At 34.5% G+C, this 26,643-nt stretch overlaps 4 protein-coding genes across 5 annotated transcripts; 3 read left to right on the top strand and 1 right to left on the bottom strand.

The window, feature by feature from the left end:
- Window positions 1-2,912: 2,912 nt before the first annotated feature.
- LOC141663819 (uncharacterized) lies at window positions 2,913-4,918 on the top strand. The gene is made up of 3 exons (XM_074469649.1): window positions 2,913-3,333; window positions 3,815-4,224; window positions 4,403-4,918. The coding sequence occupies exons 1-3, from the start codon at window positions 3,207-3,209 to the stop codon at window positions 4,826-4,828; spliced, it is 963 nt and encodes a 320-aa protein (XP_074325750.1). The 5' UTR covers window positions 2,913-3,206; the 3' UTR covers window positions 4,829-4,918.
- Window positions 4,919-7,005: 2,087 nt separating this feature from the next.
- On the bottom strand, window positions 7,006-15,252 carry LOC141663818 (uncharacterized). 2 transcript variants are annotated; one of them, XM_074469647.1, is made up of 7 exons: window positions 15,055-15,252; window positions 14,593-14,947; window positions 9,129-9,237; window positions 8,913-8,993; window positions 8,571-8,792; window positions 7,886-7,981; window positions 7,006-7,804 (listed from the first exon to the last, which is right to left on the bottom strand). In XM_074469647.1, exons 3-7 carry the CDS (start codon window positions 9,217-9,219, stop codon window positions 7,098-7,100), a joined length of 1,197 nt encoding a protein of 398 aa, XP_074325748.1. In that variant the 5' UTR covers window positions 9,220-9,237; window positions 14,593-14,947; window positions 15,055-15,252; the 3' UTR covers window positions 7,006-7,097. The 2 variants fall into 2 exon arrangements, with proteins under 2 accessions (XP_074325748.1, XP_074325749.1); XM_074469648.1 differs by having other exon boundaries at window positions 14,598-14,947.
- A 7,564-nt stretch (window positions 15,253-22,816) lies between these two features.
- Window positions 22,817-23,380, top strand: LOC141664576 (uncharacterized). The gene has a single exon (XM_074470533.1). The coding sequence runs from the start codon at window positions 22,817-22,819 to the stop codon at window positions 23,378-23,380; it is 564 nt and encodes a 187-aa protein (XP_074326634.1).
- Window positions 23,381-25,585: 2,205 nt separating this feature from the next.
- On the top strand, window positions 25,586-26,401 carry LOC141664575 (uncharacterized). The gene is made up of 2 exons (XM_074470532.1): window positions 25,586-25,649; window positions 25,737-26,401. Exons 1-2 carry the CDS (start codon window positions 25,586-25,588, stop codon window positions 26,399-26,401), a joined length of 729 nt encoding a protein of 242 aa, XP_074326633.1.
- The last annotated feature ends 242 nt before the right edge of the window (window positions 26,402-26,643 follow it).

Below are 26,643 nucleotides of genomic sequence, written 5' to 3'. Positions count from 1 at the left end.
CTTTTAATAGCAAAGTTCTTGTCGAACACTTTGTACTTCATTGCATCCTCCCAAAAACTCTAATGTATAAAGATATCACAAAAACCAACCCAAGCCAATCATGACAAACTTTTGAGAGCAGGAATTTGGAACCGACAACATAAAACTGAAATATTATACCAAGAGATAATGCACTTTTATTTGGGGACTTCAAGATAGTCTTATCTTTCAACGGGATACTATTATCTTCCAACGGATACCAAACATATATTCCATTATTATTCATGAATTCAAATATTTTTTCTATGCTTTTAAGACATATATTCAAATCAAATTGATGTGATATGCCCATTAGCAACTGACATGCATCCACATCAATATCATAAAAAAATAAAGTATTATTATATTTCACATTAACAATGTCAATCACATAATGTTCACTCACGTAATTGATAACTAATGAACTATCTCAAATAACATTGGACGGTCCTACACACATTAGTGGAGACAACTTAATTTGATTAACCATTCCTAAAATTTAAATTCTCGCGATTTTCAAAATTTAACATATAATTTGAGAAGTTTGAAAATTTCGTGATTTTCACAATTTTGATATAAAGCAATAAGTCGGTGTAATTGTTATCGCAGATGATAACTCGAGATCAAATTCGTTTAAAGTGAACGAGTCTCATGTCAATGGATTTTCAGTGTACAACTAGGGTGTAACGAGACACGCAAAGAGTAATGACATGATCACGTTGAGGACAATATGACCACGCTATTAAGGATATATAATGACATGATCACCTAAAACATTACATCTCTTTTATTTCTCTTAACTAAAATACCTCCTTTTTCAAAAGCATCATTCTAACAATTTAAACAAAAATAATCCAGACTTGGTTTGGGCGAAATTTAGCTTTGTCTGCTCGTGTCAGTTTTACTACAACCGTTCTATTTATCAAAAAAATGTTGAGCTTGGCCGAAATTCACTGACACTAATAACTCAGACCTAAATTTTCTCTAAATTTGGTCGAAATTCACCAACACTAATTGTAGGGAGTATGATATAGAATTTACCTGAAATTAAGAATACAAGGACAAAATACCGAAAAAATTGTTCGAGTCACGTGAGCACCACGCTATCATTAAAACAGATGAGCCCCTTCCGTATGTGCTTGAAAGTGGTGTGACTTCCGTTTACCATAATACAACGAACAAAGGTAGTCTCAAATACTTGATGACCTGACTTCTACGAACCTATCAAACAACCCTTTCTATCTCACATAAACAAGAACCTAGAGTACTAGGAGAAATGTAAGAAAATGATATTTTTATGATTTTTTGTGTGTGTCAAACTAATGAGGCAAGGCCTCTTTTTATAGGGAAATAAACTTGTAATTTACAAAATTACATCAAAATTAATGATCAAATTAAAATCATGAAATTAATATAAGAGTTACAAAAATTCAAAATATATAAGTAACAAATCAAATAAAATAAATACAAATAAATTTTTATTCAAATATTTTCGGACAGTAATAACTCATACTGTATTAAGATAAAAAAACCATGGACTGGAACAACTGCTGTGGAAAGTGACGAGGGACGTGCATGAATGAAATGTTTGGGAAGAAATGCAGGAAAAGGCAAAATGTATATCAGAATTCAGAGCATAGCTGAGAGTTTCAGAGAGTAAAAAAGAAGGCAGGGGCGTGGAGGGAAATAAACGTTTCCCCTTTGACAGTGACCCTTGATAGGACCTGTTTTGATAACTTTGACTGTATCATGCCCGTAAACGAATAGAGCCGAGTCGAATTTTATTTTTAATTGCTTAAATTTAACTTTTTTTCTTAACTAACCGGAATTGAGTTATCGAACAAAAATTGTTTTCAAGCTCGGACTTGTTAACGAATCGAACCGCGCCCAAATTTTTATCGAACAAAAACGGGTTGAGCAGAACTCGAGTTCTTAACGAACAATCACATTTAATTTAAAAAAAATGGTTGAAACCCACTTAGACCAACTTGAAATATATTTATATTTTTTTCGAGTTTAACGAGCCGAGTTCCATACGATCTCAAACCGCACATGCTAAAAGTCAGCTCGAACTCGTTAAATTCAAATAATACATTTGAGTTCGAGCTCGAGTTTTGAAGAATCGAGCCCTTATCGAGTCGAATTCGAGTTGCACACGATCAACTTGTTTCGTTTGCGGCTCGAATTTTTCATCCTTTTCCTTCTGTATTTATTTACCAATTTCTAAAAGTAAGATTTAAGGAATAAAATTTTTATTATTTTAAAATGTATATATAATATAGGAGATTTTAGGATTGAACAATTATGAATCATAAAATAATTTAATTTTTAAGAATTAAACGATTATTAGGCAGTAAACTGAACAAATTAAATGATATCAAGTCGCCAAAGAGTCGGCACCTCTTAATTTAGATTGTTATTCTTAACTTTGAGAAATGAAAATGTAAATTTTATACAAATTTCAAAAATATCTAAAACTCCTAGCTAATTTTTTAAAAATAATATAAATTATTAATTCTTAGTAATTTAATATATACTCATCTCCAACAATACTCTTTAAATTAACTACTTAATCTATATTTTATTATTAAAAATATTTTGAATTCACAAAATAACAAAAATAAATGGTGAGAGAAAGACAGTGGAGTTAAAAATATATAATATAATAATTGCGAAGAGAGAAGATGCTTTTAGTGATATAAAGAGCAATTAAGAATCTTTTGGAGCAACGATTTTATTCTCACTCTCCAAATTTTTTGTTAAGAGTTAGAATAAAGAGGCTATTAAAAATGCTATAAATAATTTGTTAAAGGTTTTAAATTTTCATATTTCATAAATTACACCGTAAAAAAGAAAGTACTTAAAATCCCAACAAGGTAACTCCTGTTCGCAGAGAGAATAATCTAACGATCCGGGTGTGTGTGTTTTGTCACTCTCTTTTATTTTCTGCTTGTGAGTTATGGGCTTGAGGCAACACCTATTCCTATTCTTACATCTTTCACATGCCCCTTTGATGTTTAGTCCTACTAGCTTCTAGCTTCTTCACACAGACACTATTGACTACACTAGTCTAGTCCCTCAACTCAACAACTAGTACTACTCTTTCCCATCTCTCCTCCATTTCTTGTTCACCCAAGAACAATAAACAAGATTTAAATTTAAGCTTGTGGGATTTTAAAAGAAAAGGCATGGAGATTGATAAAGTTTATGATGATGATAGTGATGCTTTGCTTCCCACTGAAATGCTACCACCTTCTTCTGCTTCTCAGTTTCTTGATTCCTTCTGGATTTCCAAGTCTTCTCCTTCTTTTCAAGGTCTCTCTCTCTCTCTCTCTCTCTCTCTCTCTCTCTCTCTCTCTCTCTCTCTCTCTCTCGCGCGCGCGCTCTCTCTCTCTCGCGCTCTCTCTCTCGCTCTCTCTCTCTCTCTCGCTCTCTGTCTCTCTCTCTCTCTCTCTCTCTCCACACACACACACACACTGCACCAGTTCTTTATTACACTCTGTGTATGAGTTCTTGCATAACAAAAACCTACTCAACTTTATTAAGTAGGATGAATTTGTATTTACATGTCCATAAGCTAGAGTACTTGTAGTACCTTTACCAGCTGTTTTTGAGGTAAAGCTTTCACTTTTTATACCAAGAAGATTGCATCCTGATCCTGAAGTTAATTTGATTCTAATTGTTAAATTCTTCTGCTATACTTGAGAGGAAAATTTTACTATAGCTTAATTATCTGCTTTATGCTTTCATTAGTAGAAGTACTATTTGTTTATAGATGTAAGTGATCTTGGTGCAGGGGACTCTGCTTCTGGCTCTACAAATATGGTTAAATTTCATAATTCCCCACATGAAAATGCTGGACTTGGGGGATTAACACCTCCTATGGAAAAAGAAGAGAGTGGAAATGATGACTATGATCCTTGCTTTCATCAGCCCGAAAAGAAGCGGAGACTCACAATTGATCAGGTTAAGTTTCTTGAGAAGAGCTTTGAGATAGAAAACAAGCTTGAACCTGATAGAAAACTTCAACTTGCAAAGGATCTTGGTTTGCAGCCTAGGCAGGTTGCTATATGGTTTCAGAACCGACGAGCCCGGTTTAAAACCAAACAGCTTGAAAAGGATTACGATTCCTTGAAAGAAAGCTATGATGAGCTTAAGGTTGAATATGATAGCCTTTCTAAAGATAATGAGAAATTGAGGCTTGAGGTAGTTACTATTACTTTAAAGATTTGAGTCTAATTATGTTTTGCGACTTAATCATTACTTGGAAACTTGCAGTTTAGTTGTCTAACATGGTAATTAGTTAGTTTTCTGAATATAGTGTAAAGCAGAAAGTGTGGCATTGTTGGATTTAATAATAAGTCTTATCTTTTACTTCAACTAGGTTGAATCACTCAGACAAAAAACACCTATTGTGGAGAAGAAGCTTGAGCTGCATAATACGAGTTCAGTCGGTCCAGAACCAACACAAGTACCATATTCAAGTCCAATTTCTCACTTAATCAGTGCAAATGTGATGACAATTAAGCAGGAGGATGCAAATTCAGCCAAGAGCGATGTTGTCGATTCAGAGAGTCCACATAGCGCTGATGCAAACCATGTATCCTTATTCGAGCCTGTAGATTCTTCTCGAGTTTTAGAACCAGATTTATCCGATTTCTCCCAAGATGAAGATGATGATGAATCATGCAGGATTTTGCCAGCCTCATGTCTCCCAAAGCTTAAAATCGAGTCTTACGACGACTTGACAGCAGACAATTGCAACTTGGGTACTTCTGTTGATGAACAAACCTTTTGGTTTTGGTCTTAATCAAGTAGTTCTTGATTGCTAGTAATGCAATAAGCTTGTTTGTAATTAGATTTCATTACCATGAATAAAAGTTGCAACCTTAAGACTTTAGTATTCCACTTATGTCTTGCGAAGATGCAAAATCACAACTTAAAGATAATCCTGTATTGTCAATAATATAGTTATGTGCAATAAGATTTCTGATGTATATATTTAGTGTTTAAGAAAACAACATATGTTATTCGAAAATCGGATGTGAACTGAATCAAACAAATTTAACAGAGTGCTCGGCTACTCGCAACCGAACCGAGTTTGGCCGAGCATTTTGATGTTGAATACGGGTACTCGGAAACTTGTACGAATAAACGGATTTCATCGACGCAACCGAGCCAACGATTGCGATTACAGACACAAACGAATATGACTGGTATCGATCAGATCATTACAAGTAAAAATCATAAATGAAAAACCAAACAAGAGGTGTGTGGTGATGAAAAAGTTGACCAAGAAGAAGGACAAGGACATGGGGGGATTGAATTGAAGTGGGTGTCAGCTGAATAAGAGGAGGCTGTTTTTAAAGTATGACAGTGTCCTCTTTTGTGGTCCAAGATTTTGCACTGATTGTCATATCTAACTCGACTCCTACTCGTGCTACAAAAGAAAAAACATAATCTCTTCTTACATTTGGGTTGATCATGTAGTTTAAAAAAAATGATAAAATAGTTGAGAAAAGTTAAAAAAATAAGTAAAATAGTGAGATCGATTAATATTATAGGTATAAAGTGGGTATATTAAAAAAAGAGTGGATGTAGTTATTTTAAAAATAATAAAAAATTTATTATTTATTATTTTTGATTTTTTTTAAATATAAATAAATGGAAGGGATAAAGTGTAAACAAATGGAAGAGAGAAAGAGTGAGTATCAAACATGTACGTGGCATTAGAGTTTAGGACATAGGAAATAATCGTAGATACTCCAATTTTTTGGTACACAAAATGCATTAGTAGTTGGTCCAAGTGAAGATATCCTAGGGGTGACTATGAAAACACGTAAATCACAAAAATCGTCCGAATTGTTTCATACAGCACCATAAAATGTGAGTTTAATTTTTTGTGGTACAGTTATATTTTGAATTTTTAATAAACCGTATAATGCGGTATAATTTATGATTTGACATTTTAATATTGCAGTTCAATTACGCCGTACTGCAATTTCATATATTTATTTATTTATAATATATATATATAAATATTTATATACTATAGATTCAATTTTTAATTACTTTAGTTTTGTGTTATATAAATGCTGACTTAAATATTACAATTAGTGATATTTTTTTATTTTTAACCGAAAGCAAATTTTTTTAGCCCCATATTAGCTAAATTTTTATTATCTTTATGTGTAAATAATAATTTTTTTAATAAATGAACTGCACAAACCGCGCCATATTTTCATGATGTGATTTATGTGATTTTCTGAAATTACATAATACGTGTGCGGTTTGAAAATTTGATCTAACCACAAAGACGAGTTAATTTACGATTTGAGAAAAAATCGCACCACCGATAGCTAAGATTATCTGATACTAAACTGAGAAGAGAAGGGAGTAGAACCTACACACCACGGAAGCTGGGGTAGTGTGGGGCCCAGTTGGACCGAGAAAAGACAAGGTGTCATCTTGTGTGTGGTGCACAGCAGAGGGAGGGATGCGGCTGCTTCTGCAGCCAGCCAGGGTCACTGTTACTGTAGTGGCTGATGCACCTGTCCTTGCATCTATATTTCAGAAATATTAGTCTCTCCCCGTCGTTTTCCATTTTGATTTTTTACACTGTTCAGCGTAAGTTGACTACTAATTTATATCTAATTTATAAAAGTAAATATAGTCATGAGTGATCTTGTTGGATTTTTATTTATAAATACATTAATACAGTGAAATTTTTATATTTAATACTACTACGAAATTACGAAATTAAAGATATTAACAATTAAAAATGTACATTGACAAACGTGTCCAATATAAATGAGAAACGTTTTTTTAGGACAAATGGAGTAATATGTATAGATCACTGGGCCATGCTCATTATGCTTGCATTGCATGTTTATCTAAAATATTTATGAAGATTTAAAGAAGATGGATAGAAAATTTATCTACCTTTTATCAAAAAAAAGAAAGAACAATTTGATTTAGCCTCTCTCATAACCCTGAACAAGTCATCTGTGCTAAACGGGCAACAAAAATTCACCTAAAATCAATTTTAATGTGCATATGCATTACACAAAAATAATCATTTACAAAATGGAACTAACAATTTTTTCATATTCGGCATTAATACTCTGCATGTTCTCTGCATCCGCAGCTAGCTCTGATTGCAATGCCGAAGAGGTCTTTTCCCTATTCTCCTTCTTCAGTTCAGCCTCACTAAGCTTCTGGCGGAGTTGGCTGATTTCCTCATCACCAAGCTTGCCTTCTTCAACAATTTTTGATATCTTACTTTCCTTTTCCATGCAGTCTTTTTGGAGGTCCTCGAGCTTTTCCTTCTTCAACTTCAGCTGGGTCAGAGCTTCTTCAACTTTATCAACATCAAACCCGTGAGGTTTGAACGTATCCAGAGTTTTCAATATACTTTCAATTGCAGAGATGTCAGAAGAGGGCTGCAGTTTTGAAGCGCTCTCCACGAGATTATTAAAACTTACAACAAGACCAATTGCAGATCCCTCGCGGAGTACTTCTTCCTGTTCTTCTAAAGGCTGGAAGTGCGGCTTACGTTTCATCTTCATATAGGCTTTACCGGAACAGATACTTTCCCATAAGGTAGAACGCTTAACAAATGGAATATCCTCCTCATTCTCCGTAGAATCGGTTCTCACAAGGGCAGCTGTTCCAACATCTCCACCATCCTCATTCTTCATAGAATCAGTGCTCACAATCGCAGCTGTTCCAACTTCTCCACCTTCATCATTTAACTCAGCACACTGATTCAGATCAGGAATATCTCCTGGATCATATAACAGTAACATAAATAATAAGCTACCATATCAGATTATTATCAGAACTGGAGTTCAGATAGTCAGCTTACTAGGACCATCCGTATTCGGAAGATCAGAAGACCTCATGGTATTCCCATGGTCAGGTGGAGTTCCATTACCATCTTGTTTGTCAACGGACAAAGTTCCTGAAAACAATAACAATACTTTATATAACCAATTTAATATCGCTAGCCATTAGTAGAACTTTCACAGCTGAAAATTACAGATAGTTAAAGATGAAAATACAAATTTCAGAAGTACATGCCGAGTTTCAAATAATTAGGTTCGCCAAACGAAAACTCCCCATTACCTAACATGTCATCGAGCTGGACACATATATAAAACCAAATTCTTGGAGAAGACGGCTAAGAAATTTCCGAAGAGAACACATTTATCTAAACTAGATATCTATAAAGCAAGTTAATCATTTCTTATCTTCAAATGTTTGACCACCACAAAAGAAAACCTATGAAGCATATATTTTCCATGTTTATTAATACAACTTGCCGGTGCATGGAAAGTTAAAGCTTATTGCATTAAATCACGAAATGAATTGCGAGTAATTTGATTTCCACAAAACAAGATTATTACTCTATTAGTAGTTACAGATTTTTCCTCGGCATCTTTCAGCAATTAAGAAGCACACAAGAAATTTACTTTCAAAGAATGGCCCTGCACTTTCAGGATAAATTTTAACTTGCATGTATCTGATATAAACCAAGTTCCAGGGCATACCTTGATATTGTGTTACATCTTCCTGGCCCTCAAGCATAGGGGTCTTTTCTGTTTTTCTCAGCATACCATTGTGTTTTTTCACTCCATTTCTAGGTTGCTTACGACATGAAAGTGGGGGCAGTATAAGGTCCTTACCAGAGGGGTGACAATCACCAATTTTTGGTATTTCATCCCCTACACGGGAATCATTCATATCCACGTTCGCTCCTGTGCTTCTCTCACCTACAGATAATTAGTTCAACATACTCTTAACAAAGAATATCTTCAAATTCTATACATATATGTATATATGTGTGCACGTGTGTGTAAATGGTGGTAGGAGATCATTCGCCAAACATATACGTTTCTTTGGCCTTCCCCTTTTTTTCCCAGAACGATTGTTTACTTTCTCAGCATTATTTTTTTTAGCAGACCAATGTTCCCCTGCAAGACACAAATTCACTGTCAACAATCTCTTCAACATGAACCCCAGTATTATCCTTCTTTTAGTACCATTATTCAAGGTTGTACGGAATTTGTGGATAGTTACTATTATGTAATTAAGTGATATGTTTATACCTGAGGAAGCAGGAGAATTCTCAGACTTGGACTGTAATTCTTCAGCCATCGTCTCCAGTCTGTTTGAATTTGCAGACTGCCTAGTGAGCATCTTAGCTATTTAGTTAACCTGTAACAATATAATGCAGACTTCCGAGTAAGCATCTTAAGTATTTAGTCTAAACTCTAGATACAAAAAACAAAGGAATAGGATGGAATAACTTGGTAATTACTACAATTCAAATGATATTTGTTTTCAATTTTAGATAGCATAGTGGGTGCGGTTTGAGTTAAATTTGCAAGGGAAAATGTCAAGCTTTTATTGTGCTCCACAGTAACATAAAAGGCGGTCAATGTTGCTTGTTTGTTAACCAATTTCCCAACGATTACCCTATAAAAAAGTAATTTAAATAATCCCCCCCCCCTGCTTCCTCCATCTCCATGTATCCTACTTGATGTAAAATATGTTACGACAGGAACAGGCCAAACAGATAAAGAAACATCAACATTCAACCATCAACCGTATTTGTGCTAACCACTAGTTTACAAATTGTACTTGATGACTTATTACTAATTCTATTTCTAAAACACTTAAACCTTTCCGCATTAAAATAAGGTGTTCTGTTAATAAGCACTGTATATCTACACAAAGGGCATAAGGCAAACATTCTACAGCAGCTTCTCCCATTTTCCATTAACCCAGTCACAATTAAGTGAACAATTTGCAAATAAGAAAGGGGGGGAGGGGGATGGGGTTGTATGAACTTATATAAATGTTTATATATTAATACTTGCCACTTACATGTGTCTTATATCAAGAGAAACAATTTAACTTAAGTAATAACATTTCCACATGATCATTTTCTAACCCTTGACCAGTTTAAAAGCCACGGAGAACAATGAGCACTTTAGAAACATTGAGACAGAATTATAAAAAAAAACCATAAAAAAGGAGTGCCTTCACGGATTCGAAACCAAAAACTACATAAAAAGATTAAAGTTCGGTCCACCTCAATTACTATACGTTTTTTATATCACATTATTATTTATTCATTTTTCAAAATGCAGAGATACTATGAAATGTGCTAATCTATCACATGTTCACATTTTGTCTTTAATTTATGATACTTACACAGAACTTTAATCTTTGATTTACTATGATAAAGACTAGTGTTCGCTTTACTTTTCCTGCTTTGCTTTCAGGGATTTCCTTTTTCCTTGCAAGTCTCTAATGGTCTATGGATCACAATCCCATCAATATGGGTGATACTAATATTATATACATCGTAAACCATATAAAGTGATAAGCAGCTTCGATGCTTCCACTAAATCATTTTAGGCTTTGGAGAAGTGGAAAGTGGAAATGTACGATGTCATGTAATTGAGCAAATCCAAAATATGAGTGTTTACTGATGATCTGCTGAACCAAATTGATCAGGCTATTAAAAGGATCTAGAGCCCCAAAATCAGAATATTTATATTAAAAAATCAAACTAAAGCAGATTCCATAAAGAAAGTAAACTTGGTTTATAGAAGTTTATAATTTGCCACATCTACGATGATAATAAATTGTACCTCAAATTCAACAACTTACCATTTTATCTGAGATATAAACAGACATAAGCATTCCATCTACCACTGTTGAAATTAAACGAGACCCTAGCAAACTTGACATAAACTTATAACTCATCAACCCCAATATATATACAATATCATAAATGAATCTATATAAGAAGAAATCAAATTTTAAAACTCAACAAAAACATCAAAATGTCCAGATCTAAGTGTGGATTAATTGGATGCAATATCAGAAATAATATTGTCATTAGGTATATGTAACGATGGTTAAATTAATATATGATACACATATCAGATAGACACCAAGTAAATCATACATATACCGGGTACATTGAATATATGCTAATTGCATTTATGTTTATAACGTTAAAAGAAAAAGGACATAACTAATTAATTGAGTTATGGAGATAATCACTATATTTGTTAATAACTTACTTGAAATAACGAGGAAGATGAAGCAAGAGGCTGAACACAGCGAAAAGCGGCGGAAAGAGGCTAGAAGATGGAATGACAAGACAAGATTGAAACCCAATCTTGAGTTAGGGTTTTCCTTTTTGCTATGATGTATTACAAACTTGGGCCGAAATTTAGTTTTGAATTTGGGCTTTTATTTGGACTCTAAATATTCTTGCCTCAACTACGATTTGCCAGCGCTATGGCTCTCATCTTACACACCAAGATATGGCCCTCAGTAAGGCCCATAGGGTTACCCAGATGACTCGAGTCATACATCACAGCTCCTCTTGAAAACACTATGAGAAACACTAATACGACATCAAACTATCTGCAAGAAACCAATTCACTTCGTCGCTAACACTTAACCAATGAGTTCTTCCTCAGCCCTAGCCTTGATACCAATTTGCTAAGTTGTTTATAATCGTTTTCACATTGACGTTGTTAAAACACATTAACAAACATAAAAATATACAACTCAACTGAATGTAACACAAAAATGGAGACACGCACTCTACACTCCTAGATTATCACCTCGCTCTGATATAAAACCCTTGTTTATCTTTTACAATACATGTCTTTATTTTTGCATACTTGTTTCATGATTTTTGAAGTGTATGATATGCATATGTTTATTATGAATTTTGTCACAATATAAAAGTTAATTTGTATTAGTTTGGATTTTTAATTGATAAGTTATAATATTTACTTGCAGGAATCATCTGATTAAAGAAGGATTGCAGATTTGCACCTTTAAGAGGAAATTTTCTAGAAATCTTGCACAGTCTTTACGGTTTAGACTTTTCGGAAGGCCAATTCAGACGTTTCAACAGCCCACAAAATTCTTATGGAAAAATCTTTAATTTAGGTGCTCTAGCTATCAAAATCCGAACGGAACAACCAGGACAGAGAGCCAAAAAGTCGGATACAATTTTTTTTCCAAAAAATTATTGTTTCTACATTGAAAATATTGAATTGACTATTTTATAGAGATATACAAAGGATCATCATACCTAATTTGCGTTTGGGTAATACATTATAAGAATAGTCACGAAAAGAACTCAAGCATTGAAGACATTCAAATATGTCTTCAAACTAGTTTTTTTTCTCTAAACTTCATCTCGATCACATATGCATATGTGTTAACTATTTTGATTATTTTAAAATTGTTTGGAGAATTTATTATGGTCTAAATTCTACAAAGTTGGAATATTGTGAAACCACATTATAAGATTATTGGAGTTCTGTTATAAAGGGATAGTTTCTTAGTTGTGAGTGAGGCATTCATTTATGATGGGGAAGGATTAGGAGCTATCACACAATCGATCTTAAACTTAGGTAATGACTCGTGAAGGTTTTTGGATATTACATGAAAACTTGGTTTTGTAGGAGATAGGTACCGTAGAGGCATCATTCTGATCATAATTTAAATCAAAATAATTAGATTATAAGAATTGTTAATTTAACTCAACTATTTAATAAAATGCTTCAATATTGGTCAACATCACATGCAGGATGTATGGCACTTATAATGCACTATTTGGAGCTCATTTATAATATATATAGATTTCTTATTAGTATATTTATAAGAGATTGAATTTCGTATCTAAATGGGTAGCCAACAAATTTAAAGCCGAAACATCTTATTATCTTATGTCATTGGTGGGCAGGATGCACAATCAAAGAGATGCTGGTCACTTTTTGCTATTTTTTTAGTGGGTTGATTTTCAACATAAAGTAAGTTATATTTTTAAAATCTTAACCATTATTCAATCTGTAAAGATTGCATAATATAAATAATTACCTTGATTCAAAATCATTTCCACATGTGACTATGAAACTGGACTCTATATATTTACCTATACTGTCACTTTCTGCGCATAACCTTGCTTTGGTAAGTAGATACATCCTCTGATGTTCATCTCTGAATATGCTATTCCTCATTGTTGAGACTGGTTATGCTATCAGCCAGCCTTATCTTGACGAAACAAATAGCATTCCACACATGACACAACTAATCCCAAGATGAGGAAGGGAAACAACTTGATTTTCAAGAAAAAAGTACTCAAAAGATTCATGACTAATGAGAAATCATTTGTATTACGTCAACATGCAAAATGCCGCGCGCGCCGGGGAAGGTGGGGTTAAAAACTGTTCAAATGTAGAAAGGTTTGCACTATTGATTTCTGGTTGAGTTGTATTTGATAACAAGAAACTAGGGAGTTGCCAAAGTAAAATGACAGTTAAAAAAAGAAAGAAAAAAATACATAAAATAAACTGTAGTTGTCCGACTCGACAACGCCTCGAGACTAATCCGCCTTCTCAACACATACTTTTCATTGTTTTAAAAGGTTTGGCTTACCTGTTAATAGGGTGTCCAGTTGAATGTTAATATCCTTAATAATCGTGTCAAACTGTCAATAACTACACAATTGTTGTTTAATAACTGTGTCAATATTGACGACAAGTACACCATTGCTGCAAGGATGGTCTTTGATGTTACTTTTTTTTGACAGGGGTCTTTGATGTTACTTATGGTATAATCACGTGTTGTGTTTGGCAAATGTTATTGTATACCGAGGCCATCTCCAACAGCTGTGATCCAAAAATCCAAATTTGAATCACCAACTGATCCAATTACTAATCCAAATTTCTGATCAACTCCAACAATGTGATCCAAATATTTGATCCAAATTACTTTTTACACATAATAATATATAAATTTCATATTAAGCAATTTTATCTTAAATTTATCATTTAATCATTATTAACAATTTATATAACATTTCATAAATTAATTAAATCAAAAAAAATTAATACACATAAAAATATTAAAATTGTGCACTTAATTCACGAAAAACACATTTATTGCAATAATTAACATAAAAAATATTATTGATACACACTAATGTTCCGAATTAGTATATTTTTCTCAAAAATGCTCAATTAATGTGCAATATGTGACTCTTTATTTTTTACTTTTAAATTTTAATGAAAATATGTTTTCTCATTATTTTAAATTTTATTATTAAAATAAATTTTGTTAGCTATTAATTATATTAAGTTATTAATTATATAATTAAACAATCAAAAATCAATTTAAAATCTCATAAACTACAAATAACAAAACCATTATTTTATATTAAACCAAGTGATCCAGATTTGGATCAGTGAAAACTGATCAAATTTGGATCACCATTTGGATCACTGTTGGAATAGAATTTGGGGTAATCTACCCCAAATTTGGATCTTTGGATCTTGTTGGATTTGCCCCAAGGTACTTATCTCCCGGAATGCATTCCTAGCTAGGTTAAAATTAAAAGTGTCTATGCCAAGTTCATCTCAGCATTATTTCTAATAAACTTCTACTATCTAATAGCATATACGATTTTGTCATAACAACATGATTTTTGCCCAAATAAGAATATTGCAAAATATAAATGCAGATAAGAACCTCACAGTGATCCATCAGACGAGGAACCCGGTTGTAAAGAAGATGTAAACTGAAATTCAGTCTCCCAAAATACGCACTTGCAAACTCTCAACACTTTCGTGAAAATCGACAAAATCAAACTCCACAGTTCCGGTGTACTCCTCTTGTTTATCAATTTCACCACCACCACCATCAGATTCCCATCCCAATAAACTCTGACCACCATTCTTGACAACAATATTAATCTAATCCAAAGATGGAAAATTACTGGAGCATTTTCTTCATTGTTTACTTGACACATGAAAACTGAAATTAGTAATTTTCTCTCTTTCAGACATTGCGTCGAACACCTGGGGGTCAAAAGCAAATGTACACCCTGATAGAACAAAGAAAGGAGATCAAACAAAGAGACCAAGAAAAACAAGATATAGATACATAGAGATACACACATATACACATATGTCTCAGTTTCTTTGTTTGTACCTCTCTATCTAGACAGTAATTGTATGTGTTTTTAGATCATCGAATTGTGAATTCTTGACATGGGGTTTTCTTAATTTCTCCCTCGAGGAAGCTAGCCAGTTTTCTCTCTCTCTCTCTCTCGCTCTCTCTCTCTGACTCTCTCTCTCTCAGTTATCAAAACACCAAAAATAAAAGAGTAACAAAAAGGGGAGAAAGCGCCTCTAGGGTTTACAGAAGAGAGATTTTATGATAAATCATCGTACTATAAAAAAAGATTAAGCCCACAATACCTGGGGGTCATTTGTTAAATCTGAATAAATATACCTGATTGATTCAAATTTTTGAATGAATAATATATCTGAACATGAACGAATTAATACACCCTGATAGCTCTTTAATATGCATAGTCATTTATAAGTACTTTTTATCTTATTTTTCAGATTCTCTGCTTTGGCCCATGAGCCCATCGACATCTGTTTACCGAATTTTATAAATTTAGATGATGATTTTGATGGACGTCATTTACGGGGTTGGAAAATTAATGGATACCTTACCGCACTGTTGGAATTCTACTGGATACTAACTTGATTTTATTGCATACCTGATAAAATTGCGGGCCGTTATGATGAATTACTGAGGTTCAAAAAAATAAGTGTAATATAGGATATTTTTATGTATATAATCTTATTTTATTAACATATTTATTTTTAAAATTTAATATTATAAAATGTTTTAAACTCACGTGATTTGTGTGAAAATATTCATCACGCCAGTTTTCTAGTTTATATTGTGTGATACACGACTTTTTAAGTTTTACTTTTTGATTTTTTAAATTTGTTTAATGTGTTGTAATATTGTTTTTTTAATTTTTTTAATTTTTTGGTTATTTATGGCACTGTTGCAATATTATTTTTATTTTTTACTATTTTTTGTAATATCTTGTAACAAATATGCATATATTTAAAAATATACGGATGAGAAATTAATTTACAAATATATATTATAAAATATCAAATTATATTCAATCTACTATTGTATCATTATATTATATTTTGGTTTTTGAATATTAGGATAACAATATAATTTTTTATATTTATAAGTGCTTAGATTTCTAATCATATTTTTATTAGGATATTGTATCGTAATTTGTGTTTCAGTAATTGTTTTCTGTTTATGATTGTATTAAAAATATATCTATTTTAAATAGATATAATCTGAACCGACTGTTTTTTATTATATTAGAACAACGGTTGAAATTATTTTGTTGACCAAACTTTTGGATTATAAGTCTGTTACACTTATTATATTCGAAGGATATAATATTCTTAAACTAAACATTTCACATTTGGGGTGGTAAATATTTTTAAAAAATTGATTCCAAGTTATCGCGGTAAAGGTTGATTTTTGGCCTATGGTCCAAAATTATTTTAGCTAATACTTTTTAATTTTATTAATTAAGAAATTATTTTATTATGTCAAAAGATTAAAAAAATAGAATTCAAGTGTAAAAATATAAAAAGAAAAGGTTCAAAAGTCAATGGAGTTGAATGTTGTTTTTTGACGATTATAGTGGAAGGATGCTTTGAACCAAAGAATTTGACAAAAAAATTCGACAAACAATTCCTCTCGATAAAGGTAAAAGAAAAATATATAAGTAAATATTTTTACAATAATCTTTGCGCACATACTTAAACACTATAATAATGCTACCTACTTTTCAGGAAATATATATGACCCACGTTGTTGACATATCTACCTGTGTTATACTTACTTCATATTTAATTACATCTGCAATTATTCTGGATGTAACTTACTTATAATTTATTTGAATTGTTCCCAAAATACAGTTATGTTTTTAAGGTAATTTAGTGGTTACAAAAAAACAGATCACTTTGATTTCATAACCTGAATTTCCCATAGACAATTTTCACAACACATTTTTCCTCATATTGTGTTGTATCACTTTTTATTACATGATAATTTCTTGAATTTTTCAGGTGAATTATTTTATAGTACTTATTATAGTTTTCTTGTCTGTAAAATTTTGACCTTCAAATAAGTCATCGTCAAGTGGATTAACGTTTGAACAATTACCTGACGGGACATTGATTTCTTGAGTTGTAAACTATGGAGCAATTGAAAAATGTTCATCGTCGTTGTCGGTGCTATGATCTGAATAATCTTTTTCTTCATTGTATGCTTCATCACCTTCAGATTCATAAGTTTCTGACTCGGGATGATAATCTTGATTATCATCTACACCCCTCAGGTTATATATAGCATTTGGTCTTACAATTTCGTTTAAAGAATAGAATTATTCATATGTTATATAAAAAAATTAGTGTTATGAATATATAGAACTCATTTCAATAATTTTTTTAGAAAACTAAGTTGATGAGTTTGTTGAATTATACAACTGCGGTGGAAGTTAATTCAATGATATAATTATTTGAAGTGACTATATACTGAGAAATTAAAAATGATAATTCATTGAAAGGTTAAAGTTGACAGGTCACTGCAAATTTGATTTAACAACTCTCTGAAAAGTTCAATTTGACAATTCATACAAATTGATGTAATAATGATACTTTTAAATTCAAAATTCAAAATTCAAAATTTAAAATTTATTAATTATATATTTGTTGTGTAATAAAAACTAGGGTTTGTTAGTATTTAATGTTAGGATTTGTGAATTTCGAGTTTTAATGGATGTTCTCACAGTGGAGACTAGTTGTTCTCGCAAGATGCCTACATATCTCTGTGTTGTAGAGAATTAAGGCAAAATGTAGTTCTAAATTGAGGGGATAAAACTCTTTATATAGAGTTGAGTCTAGGGTTAGATTGGTGTTGTAAGACTTGGTAGACAAGTCTTCAACTTAGATGGTAATTAGGAATCTTGTAAGGCAGGTGATTCCTAGATTCTTCCTTGCAGGAGTTAGTGCCTATGTTGGACGTCATGTCTCTGTTTTTTCCAGCCGTATTGGGTCTGATGTTCGTGGAACTTGACGACCTCTGCTCGTGGGACTTTGACGAGTTTAGTCTGTAACAAGTCTTGACCAACCTGGTTTGCATTGCATTTTGGACAATAATTTTAAGCGTAATTTAATGTGACATTTAATATGTGTTTAGGTGTTCTATCCATATCAATATTAAAAGGAAGTACTTATTAAAATAATTTTAAATTATTTTATGATCATTATTTATTAATTATATGATTTAAAATCTAATAAAATGATTAGCATATTTATTTGCCAGTTCAAATTACTTAAGTGAATTTTAAATGGAAAATAAATATTTAAGAATATTTATTATATAATAATTATAGTTAAGAAAGTAAAAATAAAATTTAGATAAAATATTGTAATAACAAACATAATCCATTTGTGCAATCTGCACCCTCATAAGCGGACAAAAAGGGACAAGGAGGTGAGAGATAAAAAGGTGTGTAGGGTGGGAAGTCAAACAAAAAGGTGGGTAGTTTGGTAAAATTCAATGCCAAACATGGCTATAACAGGAACGTAGTCGATGTTGCTGCTTCTGCAGCCAGCCAGGGTCACTGTTACTGTGATGGCTGATGTACCTATCCTTGTATTCAGAAATATTAATATGTATAGATCACTGGCGATACTCACTTAATTATGCTTGCATTGCATATTTATCTAAATTATTTATGAAGATTTAAAGAAGATAGACATAAAGTATTGTAAACATGGGAGTATGGTTCAGAACAACAAGACGTAGATAATTAATTATCGCTCCCTATATGCGTCTCATTGTACTATTAACATTGTTCAAAAAAATATAATACTAATAATTCAATTGGAGAATACATCTTTTCTCCTAACTTAAAATTTAGCTAATCTAATACACAACCGCCTCCTTCCTCTCCTCTCCTTGGGGTTTGTCGATTTTCAAATAAATGGAGGGGCTTCTATTGATTTTCTCCGGTGGAAAGTCCCAACCCCTTCATTCTCTTTTATTCTCGTTAATTTCCTTTCAATAAAATTCAATTTTTTGTGTGTTTGTGTGTCTCTACTCTTGGAGTGTGTGTTTTGTCTTTCCTTTTGTAGTATTTTGTTATGTTTTTGTTTAGTTATGATTGGGTTTTATTTGGTGTTGGATATGTTGAGAACGAGTTTATTGATATTTGATCTTCAAAGTCTGTATCGAATCTGGGGAGGTGGTGATTATTGCAAGAGTTCACACTTCACAAACAAATATTGTTCATCCTTCACGGGTTTACACTTTCAAAATATTTATAGCTGATATCTGGTATGTAGATAGTTGTGGTGCATTCGGCATGTCTATAGCTGGTGTCCAACATGTAGATAGCTGGGGTGCATTCGGCATGTTGAGAACGAGTTTATTGATATTTGATCTTCAAAGTCTATATCGAATCTGGGGAGGTGGTGATTATTGCAAGAGTTCACACTTCACAAACAAATATTGTTCATCCTTCACGGGTTTACATTTTCGAAATGTTTATAGCTGATATCCGGTATGTAGATAGCTGGGGTGCATTCGGCATGTCTATAGCTGGTGTCCAACATGTAGATAGCTGTGATGCCACTTCTTCAATATCAGTTTATGCGATTGGTGTGTTTGAACAATGGGTTAACAATAGTTTTATGTGATATGGTCAATTACGATGTTGCTATTTTCAGATATTTTGGTGCAATTTGGATAGTTTGGGATGTCTTTGATTTCGTTTTTAGCTTCAAGAATTTTTAAATTCTGTGTGTTAAACGATCATGAAACAAATCATCTAACTAGTTTTAGTATATTATTTATTTTACCATCTGGTTGTATCGACAGTTGGAATGTTTTCTAGAGTGAGAAGCTCATCCTTCTCTCTAGAATTTCATTTTCCCGCCTAACTATTACACAGATCTAATATCCAGTGCATGCTATTATCCAGCAGTCCTTCCCTCTCTTTCTTCTAACTGTATTTCCTTCTGACCTTCATCTCGGCTCCTATACTCACTCACTCTATACCAGAGATGCACAAAAAGCCCGGACCCGAAAATCTGGGCCGGCCTGATCCGGTCAAGCCCGGCCCGGTCCCGGCCCGGGCTTCGGGCCTCGACGACCCCTATATTTTTAGGCAAAGCCCGGCCGGCCCGAATTTCGGGCCTCGACGGGCCCTATATTTTTAGGCAAAGCCCGGCCCGGCCCGGTTAAAAGCCCGGGCTTCGGCCCGACCCGATTAAAAGCCCGAAAAAGCCCGGTTATAATCTGATTATTCTAATATATTTTCTTATATATTTATAAATTCACATTTACTATAAATATAAATAATATTTTAAACACATATATATTTACATATTTGTGATTAATAATATTATTTATATATTTTGTTGCATAAATAATGGAAGAAGATATAATAAGTACATTATATATATTTGGATATCATTGTTATCATAACAATGATAAAACATATTATTCTATAAACATGTTTATTTTTTGCCGAACTTAAATATTTTCGACAAAGTAATGTTTTCATAAAATATTTCATGTAAACTAATACATTTTTACGATGATCTAGTTGCTAACATATATATTCTTCGGAATCTCTAATAATACTCGATCCGATTTAAATTAGAAAAAAACCTGGACCGATCCGATCCGGCCCCAAAAAAAGTCCGGTTAGGCCCGCCTCGAGGGCCCAAACGGGCTCTGTCATTTTCGGAAAGCCCGGCCTGGCCCGGCTCGGTCAAAGTCAAAGTCCGAAAAGGCCGGCCCGGTCAAAGCCCGGTCGGCCTTTTGTGCATCTCTACTCTATACACGCTTAGTAATTTCTTCTTCCCCGCCTCATTACCTTTATTTTAACACCCATATAACAAGAACCCTTCTATCTTTTAGTTTCTTCACTTCCTCACTTTATGGGTTCAAGAAACTCTGAAAACTCACGTAGCATGGATTCTGATGAAATGTCTCAACTCATTGGACATAATTATGTTGCTCCACCACATGTCCCTCAACCTTTGGCTGCACTTGAAGCTTTGGATTTTGAGAATAAATTTGCTCACATTCAACAAACAGATGTTATGTTTGATGCACCACTGTCTCCTGCTGTTGCAAAGAGATTGAATGGAGGCCTTCAACTCATTATTGATGGAGGTTCTACCCACCATGAAACGGGTCCGAGTTAGGGTCCAGAGCACTCTCACAGTCACGCTGTTGGAAACGTGCGTACAACCTGCTCTCCTGACTCAGTTACAAGTCATGCTCAAACTAAGGTTCTTTCACAAGGTATGTCTAGAGACTTGCTTCCTGCTTCTCTAGAGTCTTTACAAGATCATCTACAAGTTAATAAGGGAGTCTTAACTTTAGTCCCTAATGATACTAATGTTGAGGCTCCTGAAATTGTGATTCCTAATGCCACTGTTGGTAACTCGTGGAGAAATATTGTTACAAAAAATGTTCCAAGTACTAGCACACAGAATTGTGATAATGCTCGCATCATGTTTAATGAGGATGTGCCTGCCACTTTGAAGCCACCCACTAATTTTCTCAAATATGCTAGAAAGTCTTGGGATTCTAGCTTGATTGGTCATTTTATTGTGGGGAGTTTTGATTTCAAGTTTGTTCGTGAGCAAGGCTTCAAGATGTGGAAAAACAAAGGGTTGAGTAAATTTTTTTATAGCTCTAAGGGGTACTTCACCTTCAAATTCACAACTGTGGAAGAGAAGGATGAAATACTCAGATTGCATTCTGTTCAAATGGGGGGCAAAACCTTGTACTTGGTGCCTTGGATGGAGGGGAACCAATTTAAGAGAAATGTTATTCATACGGTGCCTTGTTGGATTAAACTGGTAGATATTCCACACTCGTACTGGTCTCGTGAAGGTCTGAGTTTTATTGCTAAAGCAGTGGGGGTGCCACTCAAATTTGATGATAATACCTCTAGATTTGAACCAATGAAGTTTGCACAGGTTCAGGTTCAGTTATCGTATGCTGCTCCGCGACCTGATTTTGTTTGGGTTCCTGTGTTAGATCATGAAGGAAATGAAGAACTTGTCAAAGTGTTAGTCATGTACTCACAGCTACCTTTCTCATGTAGCTTGTGCAAAGCTTTTGGCCATTCTCTATCTCGTTGTGCTAATAACCCTGATGCTGTGAGGCCTGCGCCTCGAGCCAGAAATAGATCCGGGGTTGGGACGCAGCCTCGCACAAACGGGCCAAAAATGGATCCTCCATCTAATGGAGTCACAATTGAGCCCCAGACTGATGAGCGGTGCGCAGAGACTGCTCAACTTGTGGGTGACAAAGGTTTTGAGATGCCTCTTGTTGATGATATTAATCCCACTATCATTGGTGAACTTGCAGGGTGTGATGTGGTTCTTGATGATGACCAACATGGAGATGATATTCAGATTAATGAGCCCAAACAAGTTAATCATGTCCTTGAGGATGATTTGGAGAACTTTGATGCAAGGCCCACTGTGCAGGCTCCTCCCCTTGACACAATTGAGCATGAAGCCCAGGATGAAGATACTGAGGCTTTGCCAAGGTATATGGAGCTTATTGCAGAAGGACTAATTGTTGACCTTTCCACCTCTGGAAGGAAGAGAACCAGAAGTAAAAGCACTACTACTACTGTTGAGGAGACACCGGTGCATAAGGAGGTGGCCATTGGGCTTGGTGTTTCAACACCTAAACCTAACATCCCTAAACCACACTCTAAAGCTATTACTGATGAGGATGGCTTCACATTGGTTGTAAACAGGAAGAGCCCCAAGCTGGGGGGGTTGGGGCAATCGGCTATTCTTCACAGACTTAGATGAGGTTCTCCTCATGGAATGTGCGTGGGCTAAATAAGAGCCCCCACCAGAATGAGTTGATTAAGTTTATTTTAGATAATCATTTAGATTTTATAGGTGTGTTAGAAACCAAAGTCAAGTTACATAATGCAGTTTGTATTTCAAAAAAGATTAATAGAGCTTGGAAGTGGTTGTATAATTATGACTACCATTATAATGGTCTTGTTTGGGTTGGCTGGAATCCAGATATTTGGGACATTACTTTGCACTCTAGCTCAGCTCAACATATTACTTGCAATGCTCATTTTATTGAGAAAGATATTCATTTTTTGGTGACTTTTGTTTATGCTTTCAATGATGGTGCGGATAGACATGCTCTTTGGTCTCATTTGAGCTCTCTCGGCACTTGTCTCATGCTTTGGTGTGTCTTGGGGGATTTTAACTGTATTTTGTCTTTAAATGAGGTTTCTGGAGGTAGAGAGCATTGGACCCCGGAGATGCAGTCTTTTAAAGATTGTGTTGTGCAAGTTGGCCTTCGGCACGTGCATACAGTGGGGGATCTTTTCACTTGGTCTTTGGTCTAATGACCTATTCACAAACGTTTAGATCGAATGTTAGCCAATGGTCTTTGGTTTTCTCAATTCACAGAAGGGAATGCTTTCATCAAAAATAGAGGGATTATGGATCACAATCCTATTTTATTTCATGAGCCTATGCAGATTAAAAAATTTGGTAAACCTTTTCAATTTTTTAACTATATGCTTGAGTTGCCAAATTTTCTGTCAACTGTTCAGAGTGCTTGGCAGGTTGTCTTATTTGGTAATCCTATGGTTGTGCTTGCTAGAAAGATTAAACTTACCAAGAATGCTCTTAGGGAGCTCAACAAAAATCATGGTGATATCAATAATAATAATGTGACTTCTGCTAGAGCTTCTCTCCGAGTGGTTCAAGATAAACTGGTCCTTCACAAGGATTGTGATTTGCTCGCTTTTGAGAAATCTCTCTCTGATAAGTTGGCTCAATGTCTTCTTCAACAAGAGCACTTCTTACTTCAAAAGGCTAGAGTCAAATGGATGCATAAGGGGGATGAGAATAACAGTTTTTTCTTTAACCAATACAAGAAAAATTGGAATTCTAGTAAAGTTTTAGCTCTTGAGGATTCAATGGGCTTGGTGCATGGTCAAGCCAATTGTGCTACTGTTTCAGTTAAATATTTCACGGAGTTCTTGGGGAAGGCCTCTCCTTGTGTTGATGCTAATCTCTCGAGCATTCAATGCCCCACCATCACAGAAGCTCAATCTTGTAAGTCACGAATGATCTTATTCATTTCACTTTAAAGAAGATGAAGAAGAACAGGGCGCCGGGCCCCGATGGTCTGAATGTTGAGTTCTTCTTGGCAACTTGGCATATCACGGGGCCTTCTTTTTGTGAAGTTGTGCATGCTTTCTTTGAGACTAGTACTAAGCACTCTGTGCATAATTCTACCTTCATTGCTTTGATACCTAAGATTCAAACTCCTACACAAATGAAAGACTTTCGTCCTATATCCTTTTGCACTATTTTTTACAAGTGTGTCTCCAAGATCCTTGCTTCTTGTTTGAAGACAGCTTTCCCCTCTCTTATTGATGTTGCTCAGAGTGCTTTCATACCTGGTAGAGTTATCTCAGATAATGTTCTCTTGGCTCAAGAACTTTTTAGAGGTTATGACAGGGTAACAGGTGCTCCGCCGTGTGCTCTCAAAATTTACTTACACAAGGTCTTTCATTCGTTGCAATGGTCTTTTGTTTTTGCCTCTTTAGAGAAGATGGGGTTCAATGCCACTTTCATTTTCTGGATCAAAGCGTGCATATGCACTCCTAAATTCTCTGTGAAACTTAATGGTATTGTGCATGGTTATTTTGCTGGTGCTCAAGGCATTCGTCAAGGTGACCCCCTGTCACCCTATTTGTTCACCATATGTATGAATGTGTTATCTTGTTTACTGAAACCCAGGCCCCCTAACTTTAAATACCATTTCAAGTGTAAACATATGGACATCACTAATTTGGTTTTTGCGGATGATGTTTTATTTTTTGCTCATGCTAATGTCGATTCAGTCAAGCATATCATGGATAATATTGTTCTCTTCTCTTCGATGAGTGGCCTTACCCCAAGCGTACATAAAAGCTCTAGTTTTATTTGTAATGCCTCTGCAGATTTTTTACTTTGGTTTGATACTACCTGTGGTATTCCTCGAGGTTCCCTGCCAGTTAAATTTCTTGGAGTGCCTCTCATCTCTGCTCAACTGTGCATTAATGACTGCATTCTTCTCATTGACAAGCTCTCTGCTAGGATCAATTCTTGGACTTCTCTATTGCTTTTTTTTGCTGGTAGAGTTCGCCTTATCAAATCTGTTCTCACAGCTATTCAGGCTTACTGTTGCAACCACTTCATGCTTCCTATTGCTGTGCATGCCCATATCCAATCTTTGTTAACTCGTTTTCTTTGGTGAGGAAACATCAATCAAAAAGGTGGTGCCAAGATAGCTTGGACAACAGTTTGCCTGCGAAAGGAGGAAGGGGGCCTTGAAGTTAAGAACATGATTGATTGGAATCGTGCTCAAATTTTGGGGCATTTACTCAAGATTATCACTAAACACAATAGTTTGTGGTCTAACTGGGTTCATGCAACTCTGCTTCGCAATAAACACTTATGAATCATGCATATTCCTACTGATTCATCTTGGATATGGAAGAAGATCCTCAAATCTTGCACTACTGTTCTTCAGTTCATTACCTATGTTATCGGGAATGGGTGCTCTACCTCTTTATGGTTTGACCCCTGGTGGGAAGGCATCTGTTTGGCCTCCACTTTGTATTCTCCAATCATTCGTCAATGTAGGTTAACTAGCAATGCAATGGTTAGTGTTTTACTTCATTCTGGTACCTGGGTTTTGCCTAGGCCCAACTCTAGGCATCATCATATTGACCCTCTTCTTCTCCGTTGGCTTGATCGATAATTTCCCAGAGGTGCATCTTGATAGAGAAGACAAAATTCTTTGGGCAGGTGTTGATGTAACTAAGGTAACAAACTGGGATATTTGGAACTCTCTTAGGAACAAGGAGCATGAGGTTTCTTGGGCTCCTGCAGTTTGGAGCAAACTTGTGATTTATCGCTATGCGCATCATCAATGGGTGGCTTGTCATGGACGTCTCCCTACTCTTGCTCGTCTAGCTCGCTTTGGCATTACTAGCACTCAACTGTGTTACTTGTGCATTGGAGGTACTGAAACAGATAATCATATTCTTAGGCATTGCCCTTATAGTGCCTGGGTGCTTGGGATGATTTATCACGTTTTGAAGGTGCATATTTTTTGTGACTCTTGGCTTCACTGTTTGGAGCTAGCTCTTCAGATTTCTGATAGGCCTCTGCGAGCTCTCTCTTTATATTGCTTACAGATCGTTTGTTATCACATCTGGAGGGAACGAAAATCTCGAGCTCATGATAAAGAATGCTTTGGTCCACAACAGCTTTTTGATGGGATTATGGTTGATTTTAAAGCTATATTATCTGGATCTCTAAAGTTTACTAAGATAGTTTGTAGTAGGTCTGACTTGATATTTTGATATTTTTTTGCTTTCTATCTCCAATCTGCTTGTAGATTGGTTATAGATAGTTCCCCTCTATGGCTTGTCATAGAGCTTGGGTTAATTCCTTATTTTTTCGTTTCTTAATATATACTTAGCAAAAAAAAATAATTGCATTTGTAAAAAAAAAAAAATTGTTAAAAATATATTAAGTATTTACATTTTTTTTAAATGAAAGATGACTAGAAAATAAAAAATTCAAAATTCAAAAGAAGAAAAGG

The sequence above is a fragment of the Apium graveolens genome, chromosome 6 (genome assembly GCF_009905375.1).
Source record: "Apium graveolens cultivar Ventura chromosome 6, ASM990537v1, whole genome shotgun sequence".
Classification (NCBI taxonomy): domain Eukaryota; kingdom Viridiplantae; phylum Streptophyta; class Magnoliopsida; order Apiales; family Apiaceae; genus Apium; species Apium graveolens.
This window is presented reverse-complemented; position numbering and strand designations above follow the sequence as displayed.